The sequence below is a fragment of the Herpailurus yagouaroundi genome, unplaced genomic scaffold (genome assembly GCF_014898765.1).
Source record: "Herpailurus yagouaroundi ecotype Mexico unplaced genomic scaffold, PumYag 162, whole genome shotgun sequence".
Lineage (NCBI taxonomy): Eukaryota > Metazoa > Chordata > Mammalia > Carnivora > Felidae > Herpailurus > Herpailurus yagouaroundi.
The window spans coordinates 26,484,401-26,511,309 of NW_024412403.1; the positions used below are offsets into that span (position 1 = coordinate 26,484,401).

The 26,909-nt window shown below is 36.6% G+C and overlaps 2 protein-coding genes across 2 annotated transcripts in view; one reads left to right on the top strand and one right to left on the bottom strand.

Moving 5' to 3' along the window:
* The first annotated feature begins 144 nt into the window (after positions 1 to 144).
* Positions 145 to 20,911, top strand: BTG3 (BTG anti-proliferation factor 3). The gene is made up of 5 exons (XM_040484152.1): positions 145 to 332; positions 3,687 to 3,865; positions 7,979 to 8,116; positions 13,529 to 13,736; positions 20,237 to 20,911. The coding sequence occupies exons 2-5, from the start codon at positions 3,693 to 3,695 to the stop codon at positions 20,474 to 20,476; spliced, it is 759 nt and encodes a 252-aa protein (XP_040340086.1). The 5' UTR covers positions 145 to 332; positions 3,687 to 3,692; the 3' UTR covers positions 20,477 to 20,911.
* A 111-nt stretch (positions 20,912 to 21,022) lies between these two features.
* The window catches only part of CXADR (CXADR cell adhesion molecule), a 56,842-nt gene continuing 50,955 nt past the window's right edge, over positions 21,023 to 26,909 (bottom strand). The window contains exon 8 of the mRNA XM_040484146.1: positions 21,023 to 21,414. Within this exon, the coding sequence (XP_040340080.1) occupies positions 21,373 to 21,414 (42 nt within the window). The 3' untranslated portion in view covers positions 21,023 to 21,372. The remainder of the gene's footprint in view (positions 21,415 to 26,909) is intronic.

Sequence of the window (26,909 nt, forward strand, 5' to 3'; positions counted from 1 at the left end):
ACCCCCACCGGCTCCTCCGCCCCCGCCCCCTAAGGCGCGCGAGCCGGTCCCGCGCGGCACCAACCCTTTCCCGGGTCATCGCCCCTCCTCTCTTCCGGGCCGCGAGCCCCCCGCGCGTCGCCTCAAGGCTGCGCTCGCTCGCGCGCGCGCGCTCTCCGGTCCGCCCGCCCTCTCAGCGCGCGCTCGGCCGCCCGACGACGCGGGAGCCACACGCTCCGGACTAGGGTAGCTGCGCTCGCTACCGCCGAGAGCCGGCCCGCTGAGGCGGCGCCCTCGGTACCCCGACCGTCTCCGGGCGGGGTCGCCAAATCTGCGGCCCCAGGGCGGCGGCGGTAAGGAGACCGGGACGGGGGAGGCGGACATGGTGGAGCCGAGGGCGCCGGGAGGAGGGTGGTCCCGGCGACCAGAGGCCACGTCGAAGGCTCGCGGCGGGCGGCGCGCCAGGGAAGGGGGAGGAGTGTGGGATCGAACCGGATTGCATCGGCCCTGCTCGGCAAGAAGGAAGGACTGTGGACCGAGGGGGGCGGCCCGAGAGGGTTTCCGCACGACCCTCGGCGGGATGGGGACGGAGGAGACGCCGCCTCGAGGCTCCTGCCACGTTTCCACCGCGCGTTACCCTCCGCTCGGGGTGGGCGACAGCCTTGCTCCTTCCCACCACCCTTCCGCGTCCGTGCGTTTTCCCAAGCCGGGGACCCGGCTTGCTCTCCGGGGGGTCGCGCCTGAGGGGAGCGCCGTCCTGGAACCCAGGGCCCCCCGGAGGCTGGAACCTGGCCGGCGGCCGCGGACCGCCGGGCGAACGGGAAGACGCACCCCGCGAGGCTGTTTGCGGGGGAGGAGGGGAATGGGGCTCCAGGGCCCTTCCCCCGCTTAACTCGGGGAAAACCGCGATTGCAGAAGTTGGACGCGCTCGCAGGCCGTTTTTTCCAGAGTGGGTGGAGATGTTTGATGCCTACTCACCTAGCACTCTTAAAACCCAAGCGTGAGTGCTTAGCAGCAGGTTTTTGATGGCTTAAAAAGTCCGAGTCCCGGCCCCGTGGGAAATCCTGTCTCTCCTCCTCGCCCGGAGCCCGCTTTGTAACGCCGCGGAGGCTGGTCAAGGGCTCCTCACCCCCACGGCCGGGATCCCCGCTTCCTCAACCTTGGGAATGTCTATCAGGAATATTTGTTTCTGGAAACGGTTGCGATTAGCCTTTCGTTACAACACAGGGAAAAGTGCAAAGTTATAAACTCCTGGAAGGCTGAGCTTGGTTTTCCTTTGGATTTTGTGCACGCCGCTGTGAGCGGAGGAGCCTGTGGAACAAAGTAGAACTTGAGCCGCCGCCGCGGTGACTACGTCCCAGGATGACGTCACCGTGCGATATTTAAAATGGGAGCTTTTCGCTCGCGGTGTGGGTGGAGGAATTGCGGCTACTTAAGACGCCTTTGGTCTTACTGGACCTGCTTGCTTCCAGTTTCTCTTTCTCTGACTTTATAACTACCTCGTTTACCTTTTGGTACTCCCAGAATTCTAACTGGTGGGAGTGGGTTAATTTTTCTGCTATTCCAGGCATCATTCCTTCAAACCGAAAAAAAAAAAAAAAGTAATTCCATATGACTCATCCTGTGTTACAACCAATAGCAACCACTAAGTGGTTCTTTCCTTCCTTTTTTTTTTTTTTTTAATTTTTGATAGGAAACAGAACAAAACAAAAATGAGAACAAAACCCTGAACTCAGATATGTAGAACATAGTAGACAAATTTAATGAATGAGAAGAATGGTCTAGTTAAGGATTCAGTACTTTAGTGTGGTTCCTTGTTTTCTTTGATGAGATGGAAGCCAACGTAGTTCCATCGACAAGCAACTTTCATCTCAAACCGTATATTAAATTGCAGTGGGCTATCTTTTCCATCATAACGCAGTGGAATATAAATACAGCCTTATGAAGTGGAAATGGCTCAACATTTTTTTAGGAGTACGCCTCACAGCAGTTGCAGAAGGCAGAGATTGTGTGTACCTGCACGCTCTTATATGCAACCTAGTACTTGTTGTCTGGTAGCTGGCATTCTGTGGTTCCAGGAGAAAGGTTTGGGTGTCTTCCCATCCAGGATCAGAGTGGGTATGGCTGCCAGCACACTTCTCAGATAACTAGAATTTCTTTCACAGTGAGATCCCTTGTTTGAATTTGCACAAGGAGTAAAGGAATTATATTATGAAGAGGGATTTTAAGAGGTGTGAGAAAACAAACGTGTGAGAACACAAAAACTATCAGTTGGTTAGTTGGTTTTTATACTAAATATAGCAGACGCTGTATGTCTTTAATAATTGGCTCTGGAAAGGGTGATACTGCTTGGTAAATGCAGCATGTGAATAACTCCAAGTTACTTCCAGCAGCCAAATGAATGAGCTCATCGTGTAAAGCCAGAATATACATCGAAACAATCCCAGGACAAGGTTTTTGCCTTTATGGATTAATCAATGATAAATCAGATCTGCCATTTAAAGAGTCTTGAGGCAGTTCCAGAATGCAGCTAAATCTCTGATTATTTCTTTTAGTTTGATTTTTCTGTAGATGACCCTGAATTTCTGCTCTCTTAAATATGTTTTGATAGAGCCACTATTTTTGGTCATATCTTTTAGGCAAATAGATTTCTGTTCCTGAAAGAATGCTTATAATAGAAACTCATTGCTGAATTTTTTCTTTATGTGTAACAGCTTTGTTCAAATAGGATTCACCTAGCATACAACATACACATTTAAAATCTACAGTTCATTAGTTTTAGTATATTCACAAAGTTGTGCAGCCATCACCACAATCAATTTAGGACATTTTCTTCACCCTACAAGGAAACCCTGTACTCACTGACATCTCTCCTCCTTTCCCCTATCACTCCTGCCCCTAGACCACCAACCTACTTTTTGTCTATGTAGATTTGCATATTCTGGAAAACTCCTATAAATGAAGTCATACAATGTTTGGTCTCTTGTAACTGCCTTCTTTCCCTTAACACAGTGTTTGAGCTTCACCTGTGTTGTAGCATGTATCAGTATATCATGCCATTCTTCTTTTTGTTGCTGAATAATATTCCATTGCATGTATATACCACATTTATTTGTCCATCAGTTGACAAATGTCCATCAGTTGAACATTTGAGTGCTTCCACTTTTGGCTGTTATGAATAATGCTAATATTGACACTTGTGTACACGTTTTTGTGTAGAAGTAGGTTTTCATTTCTTTTGGGTATATATAGCTATGAGTGTAGAATTGATTGGTCTTATGATAATTCTGTCTAATGTTTTTAGGAATTGCCACTGTTTTCTATAGTAGCTATACAATGCTGGCTTTCAAAGTGGACTTGTGTTTTAAAGTTCAAATTATTTCACAAAATTTTAAACTTAAATTATTGTAGCTAAATGTTGACAAATTTAGTAAAAAGTATATACTATCTCTGATTTATTTTAGCCAAAAGGAGCAATTTGGTGTGCTCTCTTTATTGAACTTCACAAAGCTAAGTGATACGGTTTTTAGATAGTATTATTATAAGGTCTTTATGGTATAAATTAGTGGTTCTTTCCCCTCTTCCAGATCTGAGCCAATGAAACAGAAGATAAAAGAAGGGAAGCTGTGGAGGAGGGGTATTTTGCAGAGCTTTATCTTCCAGTTTTTATGTTCCGTTTTTTGAGAAAAACTGTTTTATCTTTGCAGGGAAAGATGAAGAACGAAATTGCTGCTGTTGTCTTTTTTTTCACAAGGCTAGTTCGAAAACATGATAAGTTGAAAAAAGAGGCAGTTGAGAGGTTTGCTGAGAAATTGACTCTTATACTTCAAGAAAAATATAAAAATCACTGGTATCCAGAAAAACCATCAAAAGGACAGGCCTACAGGTAAAGGATTAAATTGGACAGTTGGATTGGACTAAGTGGAGAGGCTGATAGCACCTGAAATGAGGCCAGAAGACTGAGGGGGTATCCAGTCCATTTCTTTCACAGTTAGTCTGCAAAATACAGAACTCTGGGGTGACTTTGGTATTTTTTTCCTTACACATTTTAAAATACAAGTATTTGTTGTTGGTGTCCCACTGTCTGGACTTGGGAGGCCAATACTGTTGGCTTATGGGAGTTAGTCTTGTGATTGTAGTTTGGTTTCTGCTTGAGTGGATTTCTTTATGTATCACAGGTACTTGAGGGTTTTCACAATTCTAGAAGATCCCTAAAACCTATCCATAAATGGGCACGGTAAGAGTTGAGAGAAATGAGTTTCTTTGTTTCTGCAAGTGAATTACGTGTTACACGTTTTTGGAAAAAAATCAAAGTTTTATGGCAAAAGAGAGCTGAGTATTAGACACCTAATGCATTTTGATACAAGAATAATTGCATTTATACTATGCATAATTCTTTATGGTAGAAACCACTATAACTGTTTTATTGATGAAGATAATTTGTTATGATCTACAACTGGTAAATATTAGCTCTGCGTTTTAAAGTCAGGTCTCACTGACCCTAAATTCTTAAGTGCTTCTGCATACCACAGTTTAACCGCTGCCTTGTCTCTGAGAGGGAAAATAACTCTCACTTGCAGCTGTCTGTTGTACTCTGGTTTATAAGTTACATTTTTAGGGGCGCCTAGGTGACTCAGTTGGTTAAGCATCTGACTTCGGCTCAGTTCATGATCTCACAGTTCATGAGTTCAAGCCCTACTTTAGACTCTGTGCTGACAGCTCAGAGCCTGGAGCCTGCTTCAGATTTTGTGTTTCCTTTTCTCTCTGCCCCTCCCCTGCTAGAACTTTCTCTCTCAGAAATAAGTAAACCTTAAAAAAAAAAGTTACATTTTTAGCTTAAAGAGCAGGCTCCTGCAAAGCATGTCCTGGCATGCTAATTCCCTGGTATTTATGTGACCACTGTATTGAGAACCTGGGTTCTACTAAATGAACTCAGCTGTCAAACCGTGCCCCATTTGTGGAGGTGGCCACAAAAAAATAAAACAGTGTGACTACAGAAATTCTTTTATTTATGCATATTGCTGCCCCCATCAGCACTTCTGTGCTTTGATGTAAAAAGGACTTCATTTCATTTGCTGAGCTGTAGCAAGTGCAAGACTATTCAGGGAATCTACAAGGGAAGTGAAAATATGATTTGTTTAGTTCTCATTTCCTAGAAGCCACAGGTGAGCATGTATTCTATTGAAAAGAAAAGAATCAAATTTATTGATGTATTTTCCTCTTCATTTTTATCCATGGAGGTTTCCTAGTAAATTGGAAAATGTGGCGAATTAAAGTAGAAATGTGGATGTTCTATATAAAGCAGACTCAGTATATTTTTTATCTTCTCGCTTGATTCTCTTAATTTTTTTCTGCACATCTTCATATCTGATAGAGTGAACAGCTTTTTTAAGTTAGAGCTGTTGAGGCTTTTACACTGATGTAATTGACATTGGACAAAGACTTTTTTGGAAGTGCCAAGACAACTTTTACTATTACTGAAAAAGGAGACACTGTCAAGTAAATGCTTAAAGGTCAGACAGTGTACAGTTTCATTTCCATTAATTCTAAAAACTTGAGGAAAAAAATTAGCTAAACAGGATTAAATTGGCATATGATCAGAAGTATCATTATTGAGTCATTTTGAAGCGGTCTTTGAAGTAGAAAACTATTAGACTTAATGGTGGGTTGTTACTATTATAAAAATGAATAGAATATAGGATTAACCAGTAAGAGTCTTGAATCCATAGAGTAGGTTGTAAGTGTTCATTTTCTTCTAAAGTGTTTATAAATTAAAAGTTTCTCCACGATATATACAAATAAGAGGCGTTTATAGGGCAATTTGGCAATATTATCAAGATCTGTAAAAATACTCCTACTCTTTGAACAGTAAGTCTCCTAAAAATCTCTTCCAGAAGTATAATCAGAAGTGCAGATAAATATGTATGAATATGGATGTTTCTTTATAATTGCAAAAAATTGGAAATAACTGTCAACATTAAGTAAATGATAGACTATTTTTATGCAACTTTTAAAATCTTGTTTTTGAAGACTGGCTAATGGATGAGTAGTCACAGTATAAAGAGTTTAAAAAAACAGCACAAAAATATGTAAGGTATGCAAATTTTGTTGAAGCAGAGTCTCTAAGCATCTTTATTTACATATATATTTTTTAAGCTTAGAGTCTACATCATCCTTACTGTAGATAACAAAAACACATACATCTAACATCTATCTTACCTATAACTGCTTTTGATTCTAGGGCACATGAGGCTTTTGAATCAACTTACACAGCACTACAATTTGTAAACATAGGGCCATCTTAAATAAAGGAACAAATAGCATCTTACGTGCATAAAATAATTTTTTCACTCTGAATTGCTTACTTGTTAATGGTGATGTTAAGATTAGTACAGACAGAATAGGGTATTTAATAAAAGAGATTTTAGAGTCTTGTCCAGATTTGACCCTTGAATTCACCACTTTCTAGTTGTGATGTTGGGCAAAATACTCAGACTCTGCCTCCTTTTTTTCTTACAGTGGGGAAGTGGTATCTAACTTACAGGATAATATGAAAATTAGAAGAATTAATACATGCGAAGCATCTAGTAAACTGTCCATTTTATAGTAAACTTTGAGAAAGAATTATTTAGAAATCTATATTCACTGTTAAGGAGAATTTTTTCACTGTTTTAAATGAAAATTGAAATCAACTAATAAAATAATTTTTAAAACTTTAAATAGCATGTTTTTCTATTCGTATTGTTTTATTTAATGGTATAATTACTATTTTTCAGCAAACTTGTATGTTCCATATTTTAGAACTTTGGATCTGAGGAAGAAGTGAAATGACTTAATCTGAATTCACCCAATAAATAAGTGCTGGGACTGGTACTAAAACCGGGTTCTCATGATTGATTTCTTAGTTGTAGGCATTAAATACTTTTTTTTTTTTTTTCTTTTTAAATTTTTTTTTTAACGTTTATTTATTTTTTTGGGACAGAGAGAGACAGAGCATGAACGGGGGAGGGGCAGAGAGAGAGGGAGACACAGAATCAGAAACAGGCTCCAGGCTCCGAGCCATCAGCCCAGAGCCCGACGCGGGGCTCGAACTCACGGACCGCGAGATCGTGACCTGGCTGAAGTCGGACGCTTAACCGACTGCGCCACCCAGGCGCCCCTTAAATACTTTTATTGTACCCACCATTTCTGTTACATAATCAAAATGCTTAAATAAGTATGTATTTTTGCGTTCATCCTGGGAGTCATCTTTGAGCATTCCATTAGGTAGAGGTGGTATTTCTTAGGTTTAAAAAATGGAACAGAGGCTACATTGGTTTAAAATTTTTTTTCAAAAAAATTTTTTTTCAGTTATTTTGACAACTTTTTTTTTTTTTTTTTTTTTTTTTATGAAAACCCTTTGGTAACAAATAAATGAGATAAGCCAATAATACTTTGGACTGTATTTTAATCTTAACTATGTGATATGAATAGTTCTGTGTCTTAGACTGATTCTGTATTTTAGAACAATGATAGGTATTTCTTAACACTTATTATCTGGGATGTATGAGCAAGGAAATGATCAAATCACAAGAATTTAAAAATATTTTAAACATTGGTTAAGGTCTTTTGTTAGTTGTGGAGATTTTGTTATATAGTAACTTGGCCTATTAATACTACCTTTAGAACTCTAAGTAATTTCATGCAACTTTAATACTCCTTGCTCATTTCATGGACCTGTGAGATTGAGTAGTTTCTGGCTAAAATGAGGTAGAGTCAGTTCTTCAGATTTCTCTGGGCTCGCACAGAAGCCCTCCTCTTTCCACCAGGCTGAGTAGTCTTGCTGATGCTTCCTCTTTGCCTTTAGTTCGCATTTATTATCTACTTAGGATACATATGCTCCAGCATTCTCTGCCAGGGTTTGTTTGTTTTAAATTCACATTGGCAAATACTAGTAATATAATGAGGTTTATGATTAAGATTCAATTAAAGCTATTAACATTATTATACTTTGTTGTAGATGCATTCGTGTCAATAAGTTTCAGAGAGTTGATCCTGATGTCCTGAAAGCCTGTGAGAACAGCTGCATCTTGTACAGTGATCTAGGCTTGCCAAAGGAACTCACTCTGTGGGTGGATCCATGTGAGGTGTGCTGTCGGTAAGTTCTTGAGTGTGCCAGCTGAGAGGATTACCATGCTGGAACTGATTTTATGAAATTCTCTCAGGTATTGCCTGCCTGTGTATCTTTATGGCCAGGTTTTTGCTTTCTCAGTTGTGAATTTTGTAAAGTAATCTGAAGGTGAAGGGCTGGTTACATTCCTGTTTTACAGCTAAAGAAACTTACAGCTTAAACTTACTTACAGCTAAAAACTTGGGGCACCTGGGTGGCTCAGTTGGTTAGGCATCCGACTTTTGCTCAGGTCATGATCTTGCAGTCTGTGAGTTCAATCCCCGTGTTGGGCTCTGTACTGACAGCTCAGAGCCTGGAGCCTGTTTCGGATTCTGTATCTCCCTCTCTCTGCACCTCCCCTGCTCACGCTGTGTCTGTCTCTCAAAAAAGTAGATAAAGATTAAAAAAAAAAAAATTTAAGAAACTTAAAAACTGATTGGGCAGCGTTTTTATGGTTCTACCAAGAAGTTTATTATACACCAAAAAGCAGAATTTAGATAGCTAGACTCCTGTAGGTCAATTATTTTCTTTCATTGGTGGTATACATGTCTTTCCCATCTTCAAATAAGAAAATAAGTTAATTCCAGATAGTACTGGATAATAACTTTTGGTTGGGGCGCCTGGGTTGCTCAGTTGGTTAAGCTTGGTTTTGGCTCAGGTCATGATCTCACGGTTCGGGAGTTCGAACCCTGCATCCGGCTCTGTGCTGGCAGCACGGTGTCTGCTTGGGATTCTTTCTAACTCTCTCTCTCTCTCTCTCTCTCTCTCTCTCTCTCTGCCCTCCCCTCCCTCTCTCTCCAAATAAATAAATAAACATTTAAAAAGTAATAATAATAACTGGGGCGGGGGGGTTCTGTCTGTTTCTCCTCTTGCCTCCCTCTCTCTTTTTGGTTTTTAAGTGACCAAGTAATATTTTCATGGTTTTGTTTTTATAATGGAGATTATTTCTACTCTTCTAATGAGCAGAATTATACATAGGTGAGTGTTAGGTATGATATTTAATTGAACTCCATTCATTCTAAGAGCATTTATTGTGGACCAGGCATTCTTAGTTTTGGGGTTTTAAAAAAAAGAAAGTAGCATTCTGCTATCAGGTGTTCAAAGTGTAATAAGGGAGAAGAAAGAACAAGCAGATTACAACAGGGTGATTTATACTATAATAGATATATGTACAAAATTCAGTAGTTGGTGGCAAAGAGAACGTTACTGCCTCTGCTGAGCAGTACACTGCTGAGTGATATGTGAGCTGGGTGGAGAAGGATGCAGTTGACTAGGTGACAAAGTGGGAAGGACATTTCCATGCAGGAAGAAAATAGGATGAGTAAATTCTTGGAATCCCTGTGAGTGATTTCCTACAGCTGTTCCTTTAAGGTGTTTCTCTTTGGTTTTAAGTGCACTTCACCTGTTGACTATAGTAGAGATACTTTTTGATGCAACCATAATATATTCCAAAGGTGGACTATGGAATTTGATCTGATCTTCAACAATAAAAGTAAAGATGATGACATGTCATGCCAAAAATACCTGGTAATTCTTCCACCAAATTATTCTGGACCACAATGGAGTTATTTGGTAAAAGCTGCTGTTGTCAGCTTATTCTGTGGGAAACTTAGGTACTAGATTCTTCAACACTTCTTCTCAGAAAAAAGAAGAGCAAGACATCTCAAGTTTTGGTCCAAGAAGGTCAAACATTTTTAGATTCTGGGACTAATTAAGGACTCCTTAAGCCAAGGTGAGACTTTATAGACTTTGGCCACTGAGCCCCTGCTGAGGACCTTAGTATACAAGAAATAGTTATCACAAAGTTACTATATTGAATTGCTTACTTTTTTATTAGGCCTGCACTTAGATCCTGACTCTTATTTAACACACAGTTCTTTTAGTTGGTTACATAGGTTTTCAGCCATAAAAATTATAAGCAGTGTTTGAAAGGGGCTTTTTCATGTAGTTATAAAACTACCAAAAAAAAAAATACCATGTAGTCTTAATGTGGAGACAGGAGCAAAAAAGCTAAAGAGTTGGCACAAATGTATTATCACCCAATCAAATAATGAGTATTATTTAATATAATGATCCTGAGTCATTAGGGAAATGTTTCTATGTCCAAAGATGTGTTTAAGAATTTGGATAATTGTAGGGACTCCTGGCTGGCTCAGTCAGTTGAGCATCTGACTTCAGCTCAGGTCATGATCTTGAGGTTTATGAGTTCGAGCCCCACATCAGGCTCTCTATTGACAGCTCAGAGCTTGGAGCTTGCTTCAGATTCTGTGTCTCCCTCTCCCTGCCCCTCCCCTGCTTGTGCTCTCCCTGCCCCCCAAATAAGTATTTTTAAAAATTTTAAAAAAAGGTTGGATAATTGTATAAACATTTTGGACATATTTATTTGAAACGACTTAACTAAATCTTGACACCTGAAGATGAAAACTCTAAATAGATATTCTACTTAGGTGGATACTTCATTGCTTAATAATGCCAGACAATGAAAAATTATTGTTCATCTTATTAATATAAGAAAATCTTTGCATTCAGTAGCTTTATAATAATTTTACATACAAGTAAAATTTTGCCAACAATTGACTGTGATGTGATATTTTTTCACAGCTAATAGAAGTCACCCTCAAGGGCGCCTGGGTGGCTTGGTAGGTTAAGCGTCCAACTCTTGGTTTCGGCTCAGGTCATGATCTCACAGTTTTGTGGGTTCGAGCCCCATGATGTGCTCTGCGCTAGCTAACAACAACAACAAAAAGAAATCATCTTCATTATGTGATAACAGAACTCCAAAAAGAAAGATGTGCTAGTGATTGAGTAGAGGTGATTGCTCTAAGTTAATAGAGAAGATTGCAATATTGATTAGTACTTTGGGACCAAAACTATAGAGATAAACATTCTGAAAATTAAAGCTGATCTAGCAGTTATATAATAGAACAAATATCTGAGTCATTAATAATAACTCATTGGTACACTAGAGACTAAAGTTATGAAAAAATTGAAATGCACTCAAAAAGAACATTCTTCATAGTATGACTGAGTTATTCCATCAGTATAAAATATTGGAAGTGTGCAAGGATTGTTGGTGTAGTTAAAAGGTTATTGTTTAATGAACTATGTGAGGAGATACAAAATAGATAATGGATCCTTCCTACAAAGAGAATGCCTGCGAATGGGTGGCAGCTTTATTATCCACTCAACATTCTATACCTTTTTTTTTTTAGAATTTCTATTATCCTTTTCCTGATCTAGAGCATTAGACACTATTAATGTATTTCAAATTAACTAAATGGACTTAATGTTTAGCAGCATGTGGTTGAAAAATGGAAAGTTTAAAAGTTGTCCGTTACTAATTGTAAGGCATTAACTGCACACTCTAATGTTAAAATAATCAACAGCTTCACTTAATATGAGAACCCTCATACCCAAAATACTACAGAGGGAAAGATGCAGAACCTAATTGAACTAGCTGATCCTTCATTAGATGTCTGCCCTTGATTTAGGTTTCAGTTTCTACAGAGGCAGGGATTTTTCTCAAATTGCCTGCCTTTCTGTTTTACTTGAATTTTGACTCCATTAGTGGGCAAAAACTGAAGGTTGGCCTAAGCCCCTTGTTAAGCTTTGTATTGAAATGTGTGGAGTCTTTAATATATGGGCAGGATGGAGAGGTAAATTTCCATTGCTAAAACTATATTATAGTTTTAAACTTGAAATTATAGTACAGGAATTCTGTGTTGTGAACAATTTGCCCAGCTTCTCAGGCATCTTATAGCAGAGAATCACTAGCTGAAAACCAGCCAGTACCCAGTCATCTCTCAGCTTTCTTGCCTAACAGACAGAAAACCAAGGCCTAGACACGTTAAATGACTTTCCCCTTGTTACAGAGCTAGTTAGTGGGAGAGCCAGAACCAGAAACACGTTCAGTGCTCTTTCCACCATCTAGCAACTCTTTTTATGAAGTAAACTGGAAAAGAATAGAAAAGGGAGTTATGTCCCATATTAGGTAGCATTTATGGCCCCCTTTCAGCCTGTGTGAGAATGGAAGACAGCACAGCTATCTAAAGAAATAGAACTCACCTGTGAGACTGCATGATTTCTGTAAAACTTTCAAAGGCTTTATTGCAGTTTGGCCTTTTACTTATTGTACATATCCTGATTCAGAAATAATTTGAGATAAGGATTATCTCAAAATGAAATTAATTTACATAGTTAAAATAAACCCTGTTTTTCTGTCAAGGTTGTTTTTGTTTTTTTAAGCTTAAAATCACTTTGTCTTTCTAACTTTAATCATATGTTGTATAAGAACTGCTTAACAATCCCATTTCCTTTGTTCTTAACACTTCCTAGAAATAGTTTCATAGTGTATATGCTGTGTAGTCTATGTAAATAAATTTGTGGGTTTCTCCTATGCTCCACATAAAAACTACTGGTTTGACTATTCTTTATGTTATTTTCCCTCATTGCAGAATTTATTTTCCTTTTCTTGTTTCTTTTTTTTTTTTAACATTTATTTATTTTTGAGAGACACAGAGCAAGACAGAGCACAAGCAGGGGAGACACAGAGAGAGGGAGACACAGAATCCAAAGCAGGCTCCAGGCTCCGAGCTACCAGTACAGAACCCCATGCAGGGCTCAAACCCACAAACTGTGAGATCATGACCTGAGCCAAAGTTGGACGCTTTCACTGACTGAACTGCCCATGCGCCCCCCTCCCGCCTTTTTTTTTAGTAATCAACAGCCAAAGTTACATATACCAATTATTTTTCTTAGCTCAAGGCTTTAAAAATATTTTGGCAGAATTAAAAGGCTCATTTTACTTTTTTCAAAAAATTAAGATGAGAAGTTTTCCTGGTAAGCAATATAATTCAAGCAAAACCCCTTTATTTTCCTCAACAGTAGTGTTTGTTTTCCAGTTGTCTTAGTTCTCATTTTTGTCAGTGTGGATATAGGCAACTCAGACCCTCTTTTAATTTAATAATGGTAAAGTAAATCTCAAAGGAAATGTCCAGTTGATTTGTGACTTGAATCACTAGTATCTATATTATAGTAGTCAGCTAAAAATACATTAGAAAATCTTACTATATAAGCCAGGTTAATGGTACATACAAAAATGTAATCAAACAGTGAATTTCTCATAGATATTTTAAACAACTATTTTTGCTAGGAGGCAGTGGGAAAGAAAATTGAAGAGAATAGAATCACTTATTATTTGCACGTAAGTAGGCCAGAAGTAGAAAATCATGGTCGACCTGTTGGCCTGTAGGTGGGTTATGTAGGGTTAAGTTCTGGGAGTGTTCCTTCTTTGCTTTGGACCAATGGCATGTCCAAGCCTGTTTAATTGTTTTTATGGACAGTTTCTTGCTTTTGTTGATAGTGCTTCAAGGTGTGTGAATTTGTTTTTTTAATTTTTAGGTATGGAGAGAAAAACAATGCATTCATTGTTGCCAGCTTTGAAAATGAGGATGAGAACAAGGATGAAATCTCCAAGAAAGTTACTAGGGCCCTTGATAAAGTTACCTCTGATTATCATTCAGGATCCTCTTCTTCAGATGAAGAAACAAGTAAGGAAGTAGAAGTGAAACCCAATTCGGTGACTACAACCCCAAGTCCTGTGTACCAGGTAACCATGGATCAGCTGTCTATTAAAGGTCATGAGCAGGGCTTGCCATGTCATTCCAGGTAGTCCTGCTCATGTTGTTTGGGGTTTCTGATTTGAGATTTTGAATCCCGGTTCTTGCTTTTGTACACTAAAGGAAGCTGCTCCTCTGAGATGTAAATAGACATCCTGAGTCACTTTATCAAGGGTCTGCTTTACTACTACTCAATAAGTAGGATAAAAACATTCTATTTATTTATTTTTTAGGATGAATATATATTTTTAATTTTAACAATATATTCAGAACAATTTATGTACTTTTAAATTTTAATTTGATTTTTTAAATTTAATATATGTATTTAATTTTTGACTTGAGAGAGCAAGCGAACGGGGGAGAGGGGCAGAAGGAGAGACTGAGAATCTTAAGCAAGCTCCTCATCCAGTGCAAAGCCCAACTCAGGGCTGGATCTCACAACTTTGAAATCATGACCTGAGCCAAAATCGAGAGTTGAACGCTCAACCAGCTGAGCCACCCAGGAGCTCCTAGAATAAGTATATTTTAAAAGGTGTGTCAAAGAGAGGCCCCTGGGTGGTTCAGTTGATTAAGTTTCTGACTCTCTGTTTCAGCTCAGGTCATGAATTCATAGTCTGTGAGTTTGAGTCCCACATCGGGCTCTACACTGACAGCTCAGAGTCTGTTTCAGGTTCTCTGTCTTTCTCTCTCTTTGCCCCTCCCCTGCTCTTGCTTGCACTCTCGCTCACTCTCTCAAAAATAAACAAACATTTTAAAAAATGTGGCAAAGAATAGAAAAAAACCGTGGTGATAAAACATTCCTGATTTTTTAAAAATCCTTATTGTATTAAAAAATAGGTATTCATTTTTTGTAACCTTCAGCACTTCTGATTAATACCATTGGGTTTAACTTTATTCTCCCCATGATTAAAGAGAAACTTCACTGAATAATACGGGAGTTAATTTTTCACTCAAGTCAAAACAATATCTCCTTTACTTACAACAGTGGAAGAGTTACATAGCTACCAGGCACGCACTTACAAATTTGTTCACTTATTTATTATTTATACCCCACACACCAAAGAACGTTTAACATACTTTAAAAAATTCTTGGAGTGCCTGGGTGGCTCAGTAGGTCCAACTATTGATTTTGGCTGAGGTCATGGCCCCATATCAGGCTCTGCACTGGGCATGGAGCCTGCTTAGGATTCTCTCTGTCCCTCTGCTGCTCACAGGCACTCCCTCTCTGAATGAATGAATGAATGAATGAATGAATGAATGAATGAAATGTATATAGTACATATATATAAATATATATAAGCAGTTCAGTAGGGAAAGTCTTCAAGAACTGGTACTAAAACAACTGGATGGTCTATATGGAAAAAAATGAAACTGACTGCTATTTAATATACTTAATATACTCTTAATATACACACATCTATATATATATATATCTATATCTATATATATCTATGTATATATATATAGATATAGATATATATATACACACACACTTTTAATACAATAATAGTCTTCAACAGAGAAGATAAGTCAAAAAATGTTAGGAAATCTATTCAGTTGAGCCTTATTTGTACTTTTTTCCTATTTTGAGGGTTGTTTTTTTAAGTTTTTTAATTTATTTTGAGAGACAGAATGATCTGGGGAGGGACAGAGAGAGTGGGGACAAAGGATCCGAAGCAGGCTCTGTGGTGACAGCAGAGAGCCCGATGAAGGGCTCAAATTCATTAGACGTGATGAAACATATCCAACATATGGAGCGTAGGATTTGGGCTACAATGAGAATTTCAGCCTAATGAGTAAGAAATTAGTGTTTTAAGTATGAGAAACTAAATCTTTACATTCATCATACATTTAGATAATGAACATACTTTCAGTATACCTTAGTTTTTTATTTCTCTGGGGTTTTGTTTTGTTTTGTTTTGCTTTGTTTTTTCAGTTGTTGAATTATCCTTCCTAGGCTTGTGAGGGAAATTAGGTCTGATGATTATCATATTTTTAGGGATATATCTATATATGTAAGATAACATGCACTTTTAAAGAACAACTTAAAGCAGTGTAAAAGAGTATGTATGATATATTCTCCAAATTACTGTTGTTATATTGCCTGGAATTCATTCACACATGGCAATTTTCATACTCAGAATTTTATTGTTACTCAACAAAGCAAGAAACTAAGTCTTAAATTGAACTGATTGCTGCTGATTTTTTACAAGTAAATTGACCTTTAATTTTTAGATTTTCCTTTTAAATTAAATTGTATTTATTTCTCCCCATGTTAAGAAACTTTTAGGGTAAAATTAAACAAAGGCATGGAAATTGAAGTGTCTTTTGTGTGCTTTTAAAATAAAATATTTTTCCTTGACAATTTTTCATAACAGAGAAGCTTGACTGTTATAATCTATTGTGTAGAAAGCTGGTGCAAGTGACCCACTTTAATCTTTTCTTCCTATTCACTTTTTCATTTTGAACCTGGTACTGCTAAAAGGTTTTAAAAGGGGAGTTTTCAAAGTAAAGATAAAAATTCCTAGGTTAGGATCTTTTTTCTCTCAGAAGTCCATTTTTTGAAAGATACCCCAGGAAATTACTAATTAAGAAGTCAAGATTATATGGGGTGCCTGGGTGGTTTTAGGTGGTTGAGTGTCCAACTTTGGCTTAGGTCATGATCTCACAGTCTGTGAGTTCGAGGCCCACGTCAGGCTCTGTGCTATCAGCTCAGCTTCGAGCCTGCCTCAGATTCTGTATCTCCTCTCTCTGCCCCCTCCCCTGCTCATGCTGGGTCTCTGTCTCAAAAACAAATAAACATTAAAAAAAATTTTTTGTGTGAAGAAGTGAAAATACTGTCATTTCTCCCCAAATTGATCTATAGATTCAAGGTCAGTATCAATCAAAATCCCAACAAGCCTTTTTCTAGAAAGTGACAAATTGATTCTAAAATTTATTAAAAGGAGAGTAAAGTTAGAGGCCTTACACTAATATAAAGCCATTGGTGCCTGAGTGGCTTAGTCAGTTAAGCATCCGACTCTTGGTTTCAGCTCAGGTCATGATCTGGTCCATGGGACTGAGCCCTGCATAAGGTTCTGTGCTGACGGTGAGACTGCTTATGGTTCTCTCCCTTCCCTGTCTCTCAAGGTAAATAAATAAACTTAAAAAAAAAAAAAGTGTAGATTTAAAGATACACAAATATATTAATGGAACAAAATAGAGAGTCCAGAAATAGACTTACATATGTTCAGTCTTTTTTTTTTTATTACTAAAGTATCAAAGCCGTTCAATAGGGGAAAGTCTTCAAGAACATGTACTAAACCAATTGGTTAGTCTATTTACGGAAGGAAATGAACCTAACTACTATCTGACATGATACACACAAAAAAATTAATTTGAGATAGATCATAGACCCAAACATAAAAGCTAACTAACTCTGACACTTTTAGAAGAAAATACAAAAAGGTATCTTTATTATTTGGGATAAGCAAAGATTTCTCCCAAGGGATATGAAAAACAAGAAAAGAACTTGATAAATTTGACTTCACCAAAATTAAAAATCTTTACTCATCAAGACAAGCCATTAAGAAAATTAATAGGCAAAGCATAGACTGGGACAAAATATTCTCAGTACATACATCAAAGGACTTGTTTCCAGAATATACTTTGTAAATCATTCCTATAAATCAATATTAAGAGACAAATGACCCAATTAAAAATAATGGACAGAAGATGAGAGTAAACACTGTACAAAAGAAGTTATATAAATGTCCAGTAAACACATGAAAAGGTGCTTAACCTTATTTATCATCTGGGAAATGCAAATTAAAACCACAATGAAACACTGCTTCCAGAATGGCTGAAATTAAAGTCTAACGCCACCAACTGTTGGCAAAGATGTGAAGTAGCTAGTCATAAACTGTTGGTGAGAGTATAATGTGGTACAACCACTTTGGAAACTCTGGAACTTGTTAAATATGCATCTACCCTATTACCCAACAATTATACTCTTATACTCTTATACTTCATTTAGAGAAATGAAAATATTTACAAAGCCATGTATTACAATGTTTATAGCAGCTTTTTTCATAATAGTAAAATGGAAAACAACCCAAATGTCCATTAACAAGTGAATAGAAGAAAAATTGTGAGGTATTCACAAAATAGAATAATAGTCAACAAAAAACAGGAAGAGCTAATAATACTAGACATAATATGGAAGGACCCCAAAAACATTTGGTTAAGCAAAGGAATTTTGCCATACACAAAGAATACATGCTGGCTGATTTTTATTAAAGTTCACAGATGGAAAACTCTGGTGATGTAAATCAGAACAGTGGTTGCCTGTGGTGTATTAGGATTAACTAGAAAGGGTAATGTAAGCTCCAGAATTTTGTCGTCTTTCTGACAGTTTTGAAACCTTACCAGCACCCCAGTGTAAAAAGAAATGAAAACATTGCATTTTTCTGTTTGTTTTATAGGCCAATTATTTGAACTCTAAATTCTGCCTTATTTCCCCATTATTATATATAATCAAGAATTGACTGTATTGGGGTGCCTGTGTGACTCAGTTAAGCATCCAACTTTGGCTCAGGTCATGATTTTGCGGTTCACAAGTTCAAGCCCTGTGTCGGGCTCTATGCTAACAGTTCAGAGCCTGAAGCCTGCTTTTCTGATTCTGTCTCCCTCTCTCTGCCCCTCCCCTGTTAGTACTCTGTCTCTCTTTCTCAAAAATAAATAAAAACATTAAAAAATTTTTATTAAAAAAGGAATTAACTGTACTAAGGTTATTCATTGAAGCATTGTTTTATTTGTTGTGCATTGTTTTTTTAATAGTAAAACATTGAAAACAGCCTAAATGTTCTATCAGTAGGACACCAGTTAATTTAGTTATGGCATAGTCATTGCATTACATCTAGCTGTAAAATAATGAAAAAGGACGTTATGTATTGATATGAAAGTCTTTTAAAATGTGTGTATAGATGGGGCGCCTGGGTGGCGCATTCGGTTAAGCGTCCAGCTTCAGCCAGGTCACGATCTCACGGTGCGTGAGTTCAAGCCCCACGTCAGGCTCTGGACTGATGGCTCGGAGCCTGGAGCCTGTTTCCGATTCTGTGTCTCCCTCTCTCTCTGCCCCTCCCCCGTTCATGCTCTGTCTCTCTCTGTCCCAAAAATAAATAAAAACATTGAAAAAAAAATTAAAAAAAAAAATGTGTGTATAGATGTATGCCTAACTATTATATGCATGGATTGATTCTAAGGGTATACACAAAAAAATAGTGTAAGTTGCCTCTAAAGGGTAATTGGGTAGCCAGTAATCAGATAAAGAGGGACTTTCCATGTATATGCTTTTATACCTTTTGTATTTTCTATCTTATGAATGTAATTGTATACATACTATAAGTTTTAAAATACCTGTACTAAGAGGAACAGATTAGAAATCAGACAATTCAGGGGCACCTGGGTGGCTCAGTTGGTTAAGCATCCCACTCCTGATTTCGGCTCAGTCATGATCCCATGATTTGTGGATTCAAGCCCCTCATCTGATCAGTGCAGAGCCTTCTGGGGATTCTCTCTTCCCCGTGTGCTCTCTTTCTCTCCCTCTCACTTTCTTTCTCTCTTCTTTCTCTCTCCCTCAAAAAGAATAAACATTTTAAAAAGAAAACTCAGAAACACATAGTCACAAGGTACAGCATTCTTAGCAGGGGTGTACAAAATTGCTGATAACTTTTTGAGTAATGTGGACTTGATGTCCCATTTGACTTAGGGGATAATCTAAGACTGTAGTTACAAAACACAAACTGGCTGCTTCAGAATCACCTGAAGTGCGGTCAGAGTACCTGGCCTCGATTCCTAAAAGATTGTTATTGTTCAGTTAGACCAGGGCTAGGGCATAAATGTATTTTGTGTTTAAAAGCGTTTTTAGGTGACTTCTTATTAAACAGCCAGCTGTGGAAACCACTGGTCTAAAATATGATGTGTCCTTTCAGGCTTCCATTCATTCTGTTTTGATCTTTCCTACTTGTTTTAGAGTGCTGTGTTTTTTATTCATTTTCATTCATTAAGAAAACTAATCAGGGGCACCTGGGTGGCTCAGTCGGTTGGGCGGCCAACTTCAGCTCAGGTCATGATCTCACAGTTAGTGAGTACAAGCCCTGCATCGGGCTCTGTGCTGACAGCTCAGAGCCTGGAGCCTGCTTCTGATTCTGTGTCTCCCTCTCTTTCTCCACCCCTTCCCTGCTTGCTCTCTGTCTCTCTCTCTCTCAAAAATAATAAACATTAAAAAAAAATTAAGAAAAGAAAACTAATCAATCACCTACAATATATGAAATTTCTAACATATTTAGATCTGACCATAGGAATGTTATTTAGACCTACACTTAAGGGTAGGGTATGGGTGAGTGGTTTTGTTTTTCTTTAGTGAGTAATCTGGAAGTTCACCTAAGTTTATTACATATTGTGACTGATTTTTCCTCTGAATTAACTTACTGTTTTCTCTTTCATGCAGATTTCAGAATTGATATTCCCACCACTTCCAATGTGGCACCCTTTGCCCAGAAAAAAGCCAGGAATGTACCGAGGGAATGGCCATCAGAATCACTACCCTCCTCCTATTCCATTTGGTTATCCAAATCAGGGAAGAAAGAATAAACCGTATCGCCCAATTCCAGTAACATGGGTACCTCCTCCTGGAATGCATTGTGACCGGAATCACTGGATTAATTCTCACATGTTAGCACCTCACTAGCTGCTTTTGATTCTGTTGGTGTCAGTGTTGAGAGAAGGTAGAATAAGCTTGACCACATATTAAAAGTTCATATTCATATAGTAGTAAAGTTAGATGGGCCAAACCGTCAAACTTATTTTTATAGAAAAGTTATTGATAATAATCTTTCTTAAAAAAATATATATGCACTTTAGATATATTGATATAGTTTGAGAAACTTTATTAAAGTTAGTCAAGTGCCTGAGTTTTTAATATTGGACTTGAGTATTTATATATTGTGCATCAACTCTGTTGGATATGAGAACACTGTAGCAGCAGACGATCTGTTCTAGCACCTTTGAGCATTTATGGAGAATATGTAAGTTATTTATACACAAGGAAATCTATTTTATGTCATTGTTTAGAAGAATTGCGTCAAATCATGTAGTTGCAAATAAAAAGTAGTTTGAGGCATGATGATGTGTGCTTCTTTTCTATGCATAAAAAAGGCAGAAATAGCAAAGGGGATATTTCACTTTAAGGTGTTTAAATATTTAGCAGAGAAAAAACATAAAATTTAAAGTTTTCTTAAAAAAATCAACTTTTTATTAACCATAATTTTCCCCAAGGCAACAGTATCAAAATGTGCATATAAAAGTCTAAAGTTTATTAGTAGTACTAGTGGAAAATATATATACAATAAAACCTCTTTAAACCATCAAAGTTGTGATACATAGGATTTTCCTAATCAAGAATCAAAGCCTGTATTAATTTTGACATGGCATCTGACTTATATGCCTAATGCCACTGCATAAAGCAGAAATGTTCTCACATCTCTGTTCCTTGTGCTTTTTTTCAACACATGAAAGTCTTTAATAGATGTCTGAATTAAAGCCAAATAGTACAGTACTTCAGATTCTTCAGTAGTCCCTTCATATTTATACCACTGTGATGCCATCAGTCTTGTAAGCGTACTTGAACTACAAAAAGAGAGAAAGACATATAAGAAATTGGATTTTTTCCCAAAATTAAATTTTTTTAAAAAGATACTTTTTTCCTGTTAACCCACATCTCTAAATGTCTAGTCATAAATTATTTGACTTAGAAAAATCAGAACTTGCTAATAAATCATTAGAAGACCTTGGCTATTCCACATATTCCTGTTGTCATTTTTTTCTGAAAAATTCTATTTAAGTATAGAATGCCAGAAAAGTACCCAAATTCTAAGGATACATATCCCAAAGGTTTGAAAGTATGTGGAATTTAAATTACACAATGTCAACAAGAAACTTGTTTTTAAACCTTAGAGACATCTAGTTTTAGTATTAACTTAAACTATATACACCTTTTAACGTATTTCTAAGCCATGAACGTTTTTTTCCTGAAATATATAATGAATGCCTATTCAGAGTTGAGTGTATTTTTCTAAGAGTAACTGGCATCACATGAACATTAGTTTTATTTAAGTTTGAAAATGTTTTTAACTGTTCCATTCTGGGTCCTAGGAAGTTTTGTGTAATAACTGCAAATAGTGTGCAATTATAAAGATGGCGGGTTTCAAGTATTTTTATCATGGAATTAGCAGAGAGCATTTGTTCTTTTAGTTTGCTCATGTTGTAGTTATGAGCTTATTGGGAAAATTTTAAGCAATAAATAGCCATACAAGAAAGGAAGTATTTTTGGGACACATCTAGTAACCAGGGCTTTCCACCGTGGATTACTGTAAAACCTAAATTTCTTACTCATTAGTGCTGACAGCTAAATGGCTGAGTGCCTTGGGGAAAATGCTAGTTTTACATATTCCTAATATATTACCTGTAGAAGACTTTGCCCTTTGATTGACTATCAACCTCCCACCTTATTTGAAAAGTTATTTAAAGCAAAAGGAAATTCATCAATATAGATTTTCCAATCCATTCCTAATGAAATAAGCCATCTTTCTCTAAGCAGTTGGGTCTTAAATTCAGTGTAGTAAGCACAGGGTACAAAAATTTGTCAAACTTTTTGAATGGTATTTAGGACTCTAGGAATCGTAACATCTCTGTGTCTCAGACAATTTGGACTGTTCTAATGAAGACAATATGGCCGCATAATTTCAGTTTGAAAGCCTTTTTTGGGCTGTTTCAAACAGTGGTTTGTGACAAACACATCTTTTTGGTAAGTTCTATTACATCAGTACTAAAGTACTTATTTCTGTTTTTTTAATGTGGTATTTATGTCAAAGCATTTATGTTGACTTCTCAACTATCACTGTCAAAGTGATTTCTTATTTGCTGAGTGGAAAGAAGCAAAACCCAGAAGACATTCTATCCATTTTACAGATAGCAGTATGTTCAAAAAAAATTTTATGTATCTATGTGCCAGTAGTTTATTTAATCCTCATAATAACCCCATGAGGTAGGTACCATTATTACCAATTTAGATAAGGACTCTCAGAGAAGTTAAAAAATGCCCAAGATAACAGCTAAGAAATGAAGCCCTGACTTTAACCAGTCTGGGTTTTGCAAAGCCCATGTGGTTCATGGTGCCTTGGTTCAGTTCATTATAATTCTGTGAGAAGTTTCGGTATCAAGCCAACATGTGAAAAAAGGGACAGATGTAAAGATCAGATTAAGCAAATGAGGATAGAAGACATTTAAATTATCTGTTGATTAATAAAACCTTGACAGAGTTCCTTTTTACAAACCACTAACTTGATAGACATTTTATTTTACTTGCTTGAACTGTAAATCAGATTGCAATAGGAGGAGATACAGCCCACTTGACAGGATTGAGATGACAAAGCTAAGTGTATCAATGATTGGTCCCGGGGAAAGATCACACACAGAGAATTAGCGGTATTAGAAAGGCACAAGTTCATCATAGGCCTTAATTTCTGTTAGTTATCAAGTGTATTTGATGGTTTAACATGGTGTTCAATGTTCTCATATTCTCTGAAGTTTGTTTTCCAGTTGTGAGGCAGTAATACTGTGAGGTTCGAAGGGAAACAACATCCATACGTTACAGATGGAGCATAGGCTTATACTGGGAGTTGTGCAAGCACTAGTTCCAGAGAAGGTTCATGTAATTTCTGTTTAAAATGTGCACACTTTATCCACCACAGAAAGCATCCCTTTGTCTCCCAATTTATCGCATTAGACACTTTGTAGGTTCCTTTGTTCTTTTACATAATTCGAAGGATAACCTAAGGAGTGAAATGGAAACCCATCTAACCCTTGTCAGACGCAAATTCACCATTAGTACTTGTAGCATATACACCACTGCAATTAGGTTGGTTTGATGTTTATTCTTTAAAGCACATGATCAGCACAAATAAAAGTGTTAAACTTTTATTGTTTGTACCCTCAAAAAAGGAATAACTTGCTACAGAAGCGACTCCTGTAAGTTTTAGATAATTAGACCCTTGCTTAAATTTCATAGGACTTGAAAAATACCAAGTATTATGTAGACATCCATAACTTGGCTTTAAAACACCATTTTTGAAGGGTAGTTAAAAATATAAATGTGCAGATCTTCTGGCTAAGAAACGAATTCTGGGAATTTGTCTTTAGAAATAAAGGGTCCAGCCATTATCTATGTTCATTGCAAAATCCAAGTAGCCAACAACAGGTGAACAGTTAAATAAAATCTGAACATCTATTCAAGAAAATACTATGGAAAAGTCCATGTAGCTACCAAAAAAAAAAAAAAAATTGAAATGACATGGCATAAAATGTTGCAGATTGGGGAAATACCACAAGTGGGGGATGAAAAATATTATTTCTATGATGGTGCCAAAAATTGCCTGGAAAAATAAGTACCAAATTAACAGTAGCCAGTGTTCTCAGAGGCAGGGGAAGGGGTCAGATACAGAGAACTTTATTTTTCTAGATTGTACACTTCAGTCTTTAGACTTTTATACTGAGCATTATTACTTTGTAACTAGTGGATTTATTTTTAGCAAATACAAATACTCTATCACTGATAACCAAACTGCATGTATGTTTCATGGGCAGTCTTACGTTTCTGAATAAAAGGATTGCAATGTGGGTAAAAATTTTGTTGATCATACTGCATCTAGAAGGAAATATTCCAAAATAATAAATGCTTCTAATAGAGTGGTAGTATCATATACTTTTCCTTCACTGTTCCCAACTATATGTAAATAATATTAATTTCATAAGAAAAATTTAGAATATGCTTTGTGGAAGAGAACCCCTATTAGAAAGATTACTAAATACCTGGAAATAAACTAAAAACAGAAAGGAGTGAGTCAAATAGAAGAGAAAAATTTATAAAAATTTACAAAAAGAAAAAACTGACTAGAAGAATATGCCATATTTCTAAATTGAGTCAACATTACAGAAACTCCACTTTTTAAGTTAATATGTAAAAATATAAATCATAATTAAAATTCTGATAAAATTTTAATGGAAAACGAAACTGATTTTATGTTTACATGGAAGAATAATTCTCCAAAATAACCAATAATTTTTTTTTTAAAGAACAATGGATAGGGAGTATTCTTCCTTTTACATGATTTGTCAGTATATACTCAAAAGTTAACATAGACCTGAACAGATGAACAGTGAACAATGAAACAATTTACAAGTGCACAACCAGAAACAGAAATTTAATGTATGGTGAAAGTGACTTTTCAAATTGAAAATGATCCACTAATAAATTAATAGTGAACTATTTTGACTATGTATTTTTTTCATTTTTTTAAAGTTAATTTTTAAACATAATCTCTACATTTGGGGGCTCAAACCCATGACCCCAAGATCAAGAATCATATGCTCCTCCAACTGAACTAGCCAGGCACCCTGGATGCATTTTTTTTTTAAGTTAAATTCTAACTCTAAGCCATAAAAATACGTTCCAAATAGATTAAAGATAAAATGTTAATTATGAAACTGTAAAAGTACTGAGAGGAAATATGAAGGAAGATATTTACTAACTTCAGCTTGGGAAACTTTTCCCAATTTTAACAGGAATGTTAGTGGTTTGGAATTAAAAAGTAAACTGCACATCAAAAGACATCATAAATTTAAAAGAGAAACTCCAAAGAAAATTTGCGCATGTTTAAAAGAAAATGGATTAGTATTCTATCAAAAGCTTGTATATATAGTTATTTAGCAGAGCTAAATACATATAAAGAGATGTAAAAACTAAAAACGAAAGGTGTGCTAATGGAACACTAATGGCAAGGAAAATAGAAGAAGCTATGAAATACCATTTTTCACCTAACAAATTGACAAATATTGAAAAGATTGTTGTTTGATTCTTTGTGGAAGACAATTTGACAATGTCAGTGTTTTTTTTTTTAATGCGCATATTCTTTTATCCAGTAATTCAAATTCTATATACCTGGAAGATAACCTATGGAAATACTTTTGCAAATGTATAAAAATGTATAATTGCAGCATCATTTGCCATAATAAAAGACTATAATTCATTCATACTATGTAAGAACATGAGGCCAATAAAAGAATGATCTGTGTCTACTGATGTGGGAAGATAATCACCATATTGTGTGACAGATACTGCCAGTAAGTCCCTTCCTTCCATTCTAAGTTAAACCTATGTATGTTCTACTATTCTCATCTTACATTTGAGGACACTGTGTCTCAAGTATTCAAGTTGCCTAGGTGACCTAAATTAAATTAACAAGAGCTTCAAACCCTAGCAGGATAAATCCAGGACACATGTTGGGAAGATTGGCTAAACTGTTAAGAAAAATATGTGAGCATTTTTGTCATTTAGAAAGCAATAGCATCGATGTTTTGGTGTTATTCTCTTGATGCAGACTGATTTAAATGAAAAGGAATAAATTACCTTATTAAAATTATTTGGCCACAAGAGGGCATCAGATACTCTTTTCCAACTTCAAAGCAGAAGGCTGCATTTGAAATCTCCCTTTTCCATGAAAAGCATTAGTGGTTATACTGTTGTTTTTTTTTTTTAAGTGGCTGTTGTTTAAATCACTGCTTTTCCTATGGATCTATATGTAGAATTGTCATTAGTAATGGGGAATTCTAACTCAGAATGTACACAAAATTTCTTTATTAGAATTATTTTTCTGTTAACAAAAGTAATGTTCATTTTGGAAAAAAAGTAACAGCACAGAAAGATCATTAATCACCTATAATCACCCCAGCAGACATAACCACAGTTAATATTTTAGTAGATGGGGATGTTTAAAAGAGGGAACTTTTACTTTACATACTCCTATACTGTTGTATTAAGAAATATGTTCGTTTTATGGTTACACAATGTGATATCTTGAAATACTTTTTTATGTCGATTTTCTAAACAATTTTTTATTTTCTCTCTAAATATATGTTTTAATTTATTGTTTAAATTTTTATTTTAAATTCTAGTTAATTAACATATTCTACAACATTATTTTTAGTAGTTTCATATTATGGACAGGTTAATCATGTACCAGAACTGCTAACTGAATTCACACAGAAATGTATAGATGATAAGTTTT